At 56.9% G+C, this 10,856-nt stretch overlaps 1 protein-coding gene across 3 annotated transcripts in view; it reads right to left on the bottom strand.

The window, feature by feature from the left end:
• The window catches only part of Xkr5 (XK, Kell blood group complex subunit-related family, member 5), a 16,783-nt gene extending 16,709 nt beyond the window's left edge, over window positions 1-74 (bottom strand). For all 3 annotated transcript variants that reach the window (XM_013514598.1, XM_013514597.1, XM_013514601.1), the window contains exon 1: window positions 1-74. In XM_013514598.1, coding sequence (XP_013370052.1) covers window positions 1-57 — 57 coding nt within the window. In that variant the 5' untranslated portion in view covers window positions 58-74.
• Window positions 75-10,856: the final 10,782 nt, after the last annotated feature.

The following is a 10,856-nucleotide window of genomic DNA, read 5'->3' as shown; positions in this document are numbered from 1 at the left end:
CGCGCTCTGCTCGGCCGCCTGCAGCAGGGCCGACAGCCCCAGGAGCCGCGCCTGCATCCTTCGCCGCCGCCTGCGCCCGCCCCTTCCCCTGACCACCCCCCACGCCGCGCCGGCGGGGAGGTTTCCGGCCGAGCGGGGGCCGGATCGAGGCAGAGCCCTTGGCGCGCGGAGTCGGGTTCTGGTGGGGGTCGAATCACAGGCGAGGGGAGGAAGAGGGGCGGGGTGACCCTCTCAGGCCGGCGCTGTGGCCCGCGCAGCGGCGTGCTCCGCGCTGTGACTGCGAGTGGGTTAGGCGCGAGCTGGTTACAGTGGTCACTGCCCTGTGGGCTGCTGCCAGCAAGTCCATGCAGTGTGTGCGCGCGCGCGCGAAATTGGGTCCTTTGAAATCTTACAGTTATGTGACCAGAAAAACCCAGAGCATGCTGGTGGCCTCTCACCACAAATCCCGTCCAACCCGCACCACGCCCTGCCCAAAGCGGTTCCAGATGCCCGAGGATTAATACAGATGCGGAGGCGCAGGCAGTACAGCTGCACGCTGGACAACGCCTCGGGAGACACGAAAACATCATCCTGACTCTTGGAATTACCAGGCAGCCGGTTCGCGGGACTGTGGCCACAGATGTCGTGCCCGGACATCGTGTCCCTTGCAGAAAAGCAGTGGGAGTTCGCGGCTGTGGGGAGACTGGACTCAGCTTCCAAGAGGAGGAAAGGCAGGGGCTGAGAACGGAGGAGAGGCAAGAGGACGGAAGGTCACCAGGACCCCAGGCCTGAGGGTCCCCCCCACCAACTACTCTCAAGACAGGCCTGGTGGCCAGCTGAGGGAGCTGAGGGATTTGGTCAGGGCTGGGGAGAGCTGTCCAGGGCAGGGGGTTCTGGCTACCCTGACAGAGCGGGGCCCAGGTGAGAACCTCATCTAGCAAAGAGCTGGCCGAGCTGACTGAGGTGTGGTCGGAAGAGACGCTGTCCTACCATGTCTGTGTAATTCTTAAGACTGGTTTGTGCAGACGGGGTCTGGCCGGCTGGTCCGGGCTAGCCTTCAGCTGCCCCGAAAGCCACGCTGGCCTTGAACTCAACATCCCCTTCCAGATGCGGCCGCTGTGCAGGCTGCTGTCTGACTTTCCGTGTAAGGAAGGACCGGTATCCGGGCCTGGTGATGGTGGAGTTGGGGTCTTCAGCTCCGGAAGGCAGTGAGCCCACATTTGCTCCTCTTCAGATTTCCCCAGAGGGAGAGTTTTCGGAGGCCATCTTTGAGCCAGAGGAGTTTTCCATTTTCTGTGAAATCTTATCGCATTGATCACTCCTTGCTCCCTCCTAGCCTACAAAAGCCTGCAGAGAAAAACCCACGGGTGGAGAGTTCACCGTCTCAGAGAAGAAGGCCTGGGGTCCAGGTGGACATACAAAGTGAACAGACCTGTGCAGCCCTTGTGCTTGGGCTCCCACTTAGTATGACAGGCCTACACGGTCAGAGAGACGTGTTTGAATCTGTACATCGCAGATCAATTCTTCTACTTTCCCTAAGGCCTTACTTCTCAGGTTTTGTGCTCAGTATGCAGTCGTTTCTGATTTTACCACTGGGACTTTGAATTCTAACCCCCCAGGTGTCCCTGCATCTCAGGTGGTGAGCTCTCCGGTAAGCTTGGCTCTCCTCTGTTGGAGCCGACGTGGAGATTTCCCTCAAGTCCTCCGTCCTGCTCCTCTTGCCTAACTGCGTCTCCCTCTGGAGGCATTTCCGGCCTCTGGAGGCAGCTTTGCCCAGCTTTCTTGTCAAAAGCCGAATTCCACACTTCATACCTGTTGGAAGCAGTTCTGTTGTGTTCCAGAATGTGAGTATCAAACCGAGGTCGCACAGAGGTTAGGACTAGGGATAAAGGCTCTCCGTGTGTCCGGCAGCACCCTGCATATTCCAAGTTTTACACCTCCTATTCGGTATTATTTGAGGGGTAGACGGACACCCTGCATGGAATAGGCTGCAATCCAATGATTTAATAGAGGGAAGGCGACTTTCTCTTGGAAGAGTGAGGGTCGGTGTCTCCGGCCTCAAAGGGAATGGAAGGGCCTACGGTTTCTGGGGAACCTGCTTGGCTCAGAAAGCAGCCATCCCCCAATCTCAGCCGTGGGATTAGACAAGTAGGGGGCAGGTGGGTAGAGGGAGGGGTGCGGTGGGGGCAGAAATCTCTTGGAAGCTGGAGAACTGCATTTCAGAAGTGCAGACGGCCAGCACCTGTCCAGCCTTTGGGCTGGGAGGAAGCCGGTTCATCTCCTCTCCTCACGTCCACTTCCCAGGTCTGCGCTCAAGGGGCCCGCGTCGCCCTTGCCTCCGAGTCTGGCTGGCCTGGGATTGGCTTTGGCCGGCCACATGTAGCTCTAATAAAAAGAGCAGGAGGCGATTTACTGGGGAGAGGGAAGACGTCATTTGCAGAAGAGAGAAACCTGATTTACTAAAGGAAGAGAAAACGTAAACCAAGCGGATTCGAGGGACAGCGCAAGCCCACTGTACTGAGAGAAGTGCGAGGTGTGGAGAGAGCCGTTTCTGTTGTAGGTGAGAGTGGGCCGTGTGCCAGGTGCTGCCCGTGCGCAGCTAGAGCAGCGTCTGAGTCTGCCCCACCAGGGTATAGCGTCCCAGTCTTTTGTTTGCGAGACTCTTTGGGCATTCTTGGGATGAAGGTAACATTCTGCATTTTGTACTTGTTGTGTCAGGACCGCAGTCACCTGGCGTTTTATTGGTGTGGGCGTGTGCTTTGTATCCAGGTGTGTTGAGCTGCTGTGATACATGTTTGTTTGTTTGTGTTTGCAGTGCTGGGTTGGAGCCCAAGGCCTCACACCCCAGCCCCTTGACTGTGACTTTGTCCTGTGATTTAACACGCATGTGTTTTGTTTCTGTAACGTCAGTGTCACGGGACTGATCGATTTTTTGGGCGCAGTCTTCTCGCCCTTCAGTTGGAGTTCTGCATTGAGACGAGCTTCCAGGAGCCGGTTAGGAGACAAGCGAGCGGGGAACTGTGTGCTGTTGGCAAGTCTGTAGCTGCGGCTCGGGGGACTGCGCTTGGAGGACGCCCTGTCCGCTCTGCTGTGCCCGCCAGCCTGGGGTGATCCGTGTTAGAGTCCATTCCAGCCCTAAACCCTGGGCGAAACAAAAGCCGTGACAGCTGTCTGTAGTCTAATTTCCATCTGACAAGAGAGCTGTAATTTCATTTACTTTCTGACCAGCATCCTAATCCACAGATGTCCCGAAGGTGTGCTGCCCGCTCAAACAAAGCCTCCTGCGCGCCAAAATCAAATCCTCCCGCGCACCTCCACGCCTGCATGAACCCAAACTCCTCGCCTCCCAGGCGCGCGATCTACCCCGCCCGTCACTCCCATTCCGATAAAAATGCGCTCTCCTCTCCGCCCTGTGTTTCGTATTTGATTTCGTATTTGATGCCTCCGCAGACCTTACAATCGGGAGCCCCTGGGCTTCCGGCTCCTTCTGAATCCCCCTCGTGCCATGTCCAAGACTCCTGTCCCAGCCGAGGCGGGCAGGGGGCCCCCTCTTAGGCCCTGCTAGAACCGCGAGGCCAGCGCCTCTGCTTGTTGAGGGTGCAGCCGGCGAGCTCAGCACAGAGCCGGTCCGGGCGGGCAGAGGAACGCCGGGACCGCAGCGCCGGCCGCAGCTCGCTGGGTTTGCCCTGGGACCACAGGGGGCAGCATCGCACCGGTTTCCCGAACCATCGCAGCCCGCTAAGCGCTCCCTGGCTGTGCGGGAGGGAGGGAGGGGCGAAAAACGCGTGTCTGCAAAACGTTTCTTCTGTGCGTTGGCACACGGCTCAGTGTGGAAATAAACGCATTTTAATCTCGTGAAGATCTTGCCTGGTGCTTCAAAATCGTGGCGAACTTCCCAGCGCCCAGGAGACGCCCTCCAAGGGCCCGCACCGAGCCGTGGGTGGGGCAGGGCTCTGCTTGCTCCCAGGGTGCGGAGAGCTCTTCTGCCAGGGGGTGCGTGCACGGGGCTGGCCCGGAGCGCGTGCGTGCCCGTGTCCGACGTCCGTCCAGCGCGCTGTCCTGCAGGCCGTGGAGAGTGGCACACGGGTGCCTCTCGGGGCTGAGGAGCAAAGAGCTTCGGAGGAAGGCGGTGCACGGAGCAGCGAGGCCGGCCGCTCACCCGCTTCGCTCCTCCTCGTCCCGGGCTGGGCAGGCAGCACAGAGCAGGAGGGGGAGGAGGCTGTTCTCGATAGTGCCGGTCAGTAAAGGGGAACCGAGTGTGTGGGCCGCACTGCTCCGTGTGTCCCTGCTGCGGGTCCCAGCGCCCGCAGGTCCTGGACGGCGTCTGTGAGGACGGGAGGCAGAGGGCGAGGGCCCCGGAGGTGGCTGGGACCCGAGCTTGCGCGGGGAGGCTGCGTGGGCGGAGGCCAGGCCCGCGGGCACCTCCCGCACCTTCAGCCCCTTACCCTGCACCGCGTGGCGCTTATCATCTAGCTTGTACAGTTTTCACAAAACAACCCCGCCTGGGGAGAGGAGGAGGGCCTCAGCTGACTCCCCCATCTTGGCCAGGGCCTGAGTGCCCCTGAGTGCGTAGCGGGTTGGATGACCCGGGTTATACAGGAGGGCTTAGAGCAGCTGTCGATCCCTGGGCTCCCTGCCTTTTCCAGTAGGGCAGCCCTGGTTCAGGGAGCACCCTGGGAGCGCCGAGAAGGAAGGGATGGGCTCCCCGTCCAGGGGCCCGGGGCGGCCTTAAACCGAGAGGGGGAGGCGAGGAGAAGGTGCAGCAGGTAGGTGCAGCTGGGACTCCAAGGGCTCTGAGGGGGATGTGCCGGTACAGGTGGGCGGTCCTCAATGTCCCCGAGGAAGCACTTACAGCAGGGGAGTTGGAGGAGGGCTTGGAGAGGGGGTCTCTTTGAAGTTGCGTTTATTTTGCGCGTTATTTATCTCATTTTCTTAGTGGTGGTGGGAAGAAGGGCGGTTGGGACAGGCCCTTTCTCATGCCTCCTTGAAGAGCCCTGCTCCCACGTATGGAGAGACCCACAGCCCACAGTGAACGGCAAGGTGTGGATCCACGCCTTCAAGGCCCTGAGCACGGGCCGTACTTGAGGTTCCGTCCTGGTTACCCATGGCAACAGAAGGGTGGAGCCGCTTAGCAGAGCTCCCCATGGGAGCCGTCCTGCCCAGGGCCTGCAGTGGTTACAGTAGCTCCGATCAAAAAAGCTACACAGGATGGAAACACACCTCTGTAAGGTCCCTTCACCCCTACCAGTGCTTCCGACCCGCGTTCTCTGGAAGTGAGTGTGTGTAGCCCTCCCTGACTCGAGCGGAACGGCCTCTGTGAGGCCGGGGGAGGTGGTCCTGCCAGGTCGCACCTTCCGGTCGTGTGACTGAAGCACAGTGAGGTGCTCCTGAGAACTCTCCAAGGAGCTGGACGACCTGGGAAAAGACCTTTGCTGCCCTGACCCTTCTCCAGGGTCCTCAGACCTTCGTGGACACCCACTCCAGCCCTGATGGTGCAGCTCCTCTCTTGAAAACTCCTGCTGTCCCTCTTGACAGCGCACTCTGCCCTGAATAAACTCTTCCCCTCCTGTCATCCTCTCCTCGCAGATTCTTTTACTGTGTGGGCCTTTGGCCCTCTGTGTGCTGTCTGGAAAAGCAGGTCCCCTCCTCATGCTAACAACTGGTGCAGCCCAAAGGACAAAGAAAACAGGGGGAAAGAAACCCTGGAGGTTCAGATTTTCCCCTTGATAATGCACATGCACTCTAGTTATCACCAAAGGCTTCCTTGGGTGTCACAGCCACGTTGGAATTCTCTGGGACTGGATATTATTTTTTTTTTTTGTTTTTGTTTTTTTTCCGGTACCAGGAATCAAGCTCATGACCTCGTGCTTGCCAGGCAAGTGCTGTGCCGCTGAGCTAAATCCCCAGCCCCTAGGGACTTGGTATTAGACAGCACCCTTAGCTGGAATGGATGCTTGTCCAGAGAGTCCTCTGCCTCTCAGGCAGGCTAAGGGTGCTGCAAAGGCACACACGTGACACACAGGCACACTAAGGGAGAAGAACTCTGGTGCTTTCAGTGGTCCGTTGCAAGAGGGGCCGCCCCTGGACACCCCTCCCTGAATCAGGCACTTTGCAGTGTGGCTCCCACCAGAAGGCATCAGATGGGCCATTCTGGGCTCAGACCTTACGGCCCGTCACGTGCATGTTCTGTTGGGGCTCTGGAAGCTACCATGAGCACAAGCCTGGGTGGCCCGAGATGACAGAAGTCCATGGCTTTGCAATTCACACAGTTGGTCTGCAAGCTGTTACAGATCAGGCAGGTGTTGTGGACCTAAGTGTGTGCCCCAAAATTGCATACTGAAAGCCTAGCCCTAGGTAGCTCACAGTGTGACACATTCGGAAATAGCCTTTACAGAGGTAGTTAAGGAAAAAATGAAGTTTTTAAGGTGGGCCCTCATCCACAGTGACTGGGGTCCTTATGCAGAAGTGAGATTCAGACACAGACACCAGCAGAGGAAAGGTCACATGGAGATGCAGGGAGAAGTTAGCCATCTGTACACCAAATCTGCCCTGCTGACGTCTGGACATCAGGCCTCCAGCCTCCAGAATAACAACAAATAAGTGTGTGTTGCCTAAGCCCCCAGCCTATGGTACCTAGTCGCGGCATCTCTAGTGGACGCATAATCCTGATGAGACCAGAAAAATCATCCAACTGAGCCCCAGTCAACCCGCCAAGCTACAAATCACAGGTGAAAAGCCACTGCATCTCCAGCACGGTTTTCTATCTAGTCAACCGGTAAACTTTTGAAAGGCCCAGAAAATAGTTCAGCATTGTATGGAAAATGGAACAAAGTAAGTCTGTGCTTGAGTATCCTCCCTCCTACTCCTTGCGCGTACATCTGCCTTATGAGCTTCACCCCTTAGAACTGGCTTCCCACACGGTGTGAGCAGAAGCCCCGAGAGTTTTGTAAGGGAGACCCAGCATTTCCACATTTCTGCATCTCGCATGTCAGGCCATGCTTGTTACTCCCGTAGCTTTAAGACGCACATCTCTCCCAGACATTTCTCCACATCCTCAGCACCTGGACATTTACTCTTTTCAAGGGCTACACCAGCATTGTCAGAATGAATGTGAAACTTACGATTTCATTCTCCAGGCTGCTAGTCCTGCCGTCAGCTCATCACAGAAATCTGCAGCATTTCTTTCCGCCTGTGGACTAGGCTCCAGTGGTTATCTTCTGACGGTGGAGGAAATCTGTATTGGCTGTTCCCCGGGGCAGGCACCAGTCTTTCGGGGAGAGGAGTTGCCAAAACCCCGTGGAAAAAAAAATACATTTCAGCCCCTTGGTTGAGGACAGAGTTTGCTGTGAGTCATATGACATGATATGTACATTTAACAATGGCAGCAGTGGGCGGCTCCACCAGCCTGTGCCTCCCGCTGAAGCCCTGTGAGTCTAGCCACACCAAGCCGGTGTGTTCCTGTCTAGCGGTGCCATTGCTGTGGGCATTCCTGGTGCAGGAGCAGCTCCCCTGTAACAGTGAGTGCTGTTGGGCTTGCCCGTGTTGGCTCCTGGGTCCAGTGATGTGGTTGGGGGGTGTCACAGTGGGAATCTACCTTGAGCCTGTCTGATGAGGACCACCCTGGACTCAGGAGAGTGGGGGAAACTGGCAAGAGGAATTGGATGGGGACTCCATGCCTGCAGGTCCCAGCGCTGGTCCAGGGCCTCAACAGCTGGCGTGATGGGCCAGTTACCTCAGGCAGAGAAGTCGAAGGATGCAGGAAGCCGTCCCAGCCAGGGCGGTGCAGCAGCAAGGACCACAGCCCCCGACGTGTCTGTACAGCGTCGCCAGACCCTTCCTGCAAGTGAGCTCATTTGCCTGCTTGAAACCTGCTGTGTCACTCTGGGACTTCCGTTCCCATTTTACAGAGGACGGCTCAGTGACTTGTGTGGCGATGTGCTGAGGGACAGTGTGAGCCTAGCGCCTGGGTGCTTTGGCTCTGTGTGGAGTGCTCTCCTACGTCCTGTGCTCTGTGGAGCAATGCCTCACGTATTCCAAGCTTCCGGTTCTACCTGGGGCAACCTGAACAAAAATGGTGATGATCAGGAGCAGAAAATAGTCCTCCTGATGACGGTTGGCCAGATGCTGGCAGGGCAGGAGGAGGGGGACAAGTGTGCACAAGCTGAAGCCACCAAGGCACTGGCTTCTGTGTATGCAGAGCGGGTATCTTGCCTGGTAAGGTGGCCTGTTAGGAATCCGATTATAAAGACTGGGCGTGGGATGCTCCCCCTGGGTGCTCCGGTCCTACCCTCTGCCAGAAGTGTCAACCACACGTTTAGGTGGGAACTCCTTCATCTCCAGCTCTGGTGATGGGTGCTTGGCCCACACATCTGGTCACAGACTTGTGCAGGAAGGGACCCTGGCTAGGCCCCAGCAGATGAGATAGATGTTCCCTTGCCAAAAGGTTGTCAAGGGTGTGTGAATTCCACTGTGTATCAGTCAGGGTTTACTAGAGAAACAGATATAGCACAAGATACACAAGCGTATAAGAAATTGCAAGATCGTCAGCCACAGAGTTGGTCAGCCACGGAGCTGGATGAGGAAGCTTGCTGAGGGTGTCTGCACACTGGAGATTGAAGAGCCCAGCCTCAGGCCTGGAGCTCACTGCAGTGTCCGTGCAAGTCCATATCAGGAGGCCGATGGGTCTGTGACGGAATGCTGAAAAATCTATGAAAAAGGCTGAAGAGTCCACCAGAAGGCTGAAGAGTCCCAGGCAGAAGCCAAACAATCCGCACTGGAAGCCAGGAGATGACCACCATGCTGATAACGAAGACTGGAGCTTCTCAGAAGAACCAGCAGTCAGTCCTTCCTCTTTTCCTTTTTATTGTATGGAGCCTACCCGCCCCAGGGGGGTGGTCCTGTACACTCACATCATCTGCATGCCCTCCTCTTGCACAGGCTCAGGATGAATACAAAGTAAGCACCCTGGCTCCCTGCTGAGTCACACAGTTAACCTTCTAAACTTCTCATGTTGACACAATGAACCACATCCTAGAGCAGGAAGGGCATGTCCTTTTCACCTAGGAGATAGAACCGTTGAGTCACTTAGCTAAGCATCTAGACTCCTTAAGTGGACACACTGTGTCAACCATGACACGGTGACACACTGTGTCAACCATGACACGGTGATACAGGCTGGCCCATTTGTGCTTCCTTAGGGAAAAGAGCAACTCTTTTTCTCTTACTGGAAAACCCAGTGCTGCCCCGGGGTTGTAACAGCCATCTCGCTATGGTAAAGAAATGGTTTTGAAGAGAAGTGAGCCGCTGGAGAAAATCACTCAGGCTCTTGGTGACTTGGCATCCACACCGAATCAAAGACCCTGGAGCCTGCCCCAGTGGCTGACGGACCCAATAACAGCCTGCGCCTTTCATTCAGCTGGAGCTGGGTTTTCGGGTGTCAGTGGTTGTGAGAGTGCTGGGCAGCCGAGCTCGAGGCTGGGTCTGGAGCTGAAGCCATGGCCCTCCACGCTCTGCCTCCTGTCCCGGAGCCCCTGGCCCGGCCGTGGCGGCGCAGATCTGGCGATGGGTGGGAGGGGGAGCTCTCTTTTGTATTAACCAGCTGAAGTGACACTGCAGGCTGTGGAAAGGAGGCCCAGCATGGGGCGGTTCCAGTTTCCCTCCAGAAATCTCCTGAAATCGCGATGCCAGCAGGCATTGGGTATCCCAGGTCGCTCTGGTGGTGTGGACTGTGTCCTCCATTGCTGTTTGCCTGGGGCTGCGGGGTTGGCAGCAGGGTGCGGGTGCTCCTCCTCCTGGGCTGGAGTCAGCATTAATTTCCTGAGACTGCTCTAAGGAATCGCCACAGACAAAGGAGCTTAGGACAACAGACATTGGTCTTCCCCGTGTTCAGGGGACCAGCCGTTGTGCCTGTGGTCCAGGATGAAAGCCCTGGCAGGGCCACCATGGCCACGCTGCTGGGAAGCTCCGGGAGGATCTGTTCCCTGCTCCCTGCTGATGGATACGCCACACTCTAGTCTCTGGCCCTCTTCGGTGTGTCTGATGTCTCTCTGTCTCTCCTCTACGGTGTATGATAGCCTATAGGGTCACCCTGGTAACCCAGGATAATCTCCTGGCCTGAAAAGCAGGAAGATAACACCTGCAAAGACCCATGTTCCATGGGGTTCCCGGGGCCGGGCCTGACAGCTTGGAAGGCTGGCCTCTGGCCTGTACTCGAGTTTCAGACATAGCCTGCAAACAGCACATGAGCACTTCCTCCCCAGATGTAAAAATCAGATCCTATGTCTGGCCAGACTGTACCTAACTTGGGTTCAGAAATGAGGGTGGAAATTTCAGAGTCTGCCCAGAGGCTGGGAGGAAGTATATCGTGGGACACGTGCCCCTGGGCTGGGAGTGGAGCAGATGCTACGGAAAGGGGCAGTGAAGCAGCACATGCCCCTGTTCAGCACATAGCTGGCTAGGGCCAGACGCATGAGGCCAAGTCCTGCTCCACAGAGCACAGACATCTGGGGCTGGAAAACGGGTCGGAGACGCTATCATGTTCTCAGTCTAGGTGTTTGCCGGTGTCCTCCGTCTCAGCCCAGTGAGCTGGTGGTAGGAGTCGGCGTTGAGTGTCCACTCAAACCACACAGCCCAGGGCTGGCTTCTGGGAGGGGGAGTGCTCACCTTCCTGTTACACACATGGGGATGCACTCTCTGCACCCACACATGTACATGGGCACACATGCATGAGCACACATCCTCTCCCACAAGTCCATCTATGCGTGTACCCCAACATGGATAGTAGTGTGCACACCCACCTGCTCACGTGCTTCTGTGCACACTGCATCTCACCCACACACGAGTGCACACACCCACACACATGCTTAGATACCTACCTA

The sequence above is a fragment of the Chinchilla lanigera genome, unplaced genomic scaffold (assembly GCF_000276665.1).
Source record: "Chinchilla lanigera isolate Chin_1 unplaced genomic scaffold, ChiLan1.0 scaffold00002, whole genome shotgun sequence".
Lineage (NCBI taxonomy): Eukaryota > Metazoa > Chordata > Mammalia > Rodentia > Chinchillidae > Chinchilla > Chinchilla lanigera.
Note: the sequence above shows the minus strand (reverse complement) of the source record. Positions and strands in the feature narration are given on the sequence as shown.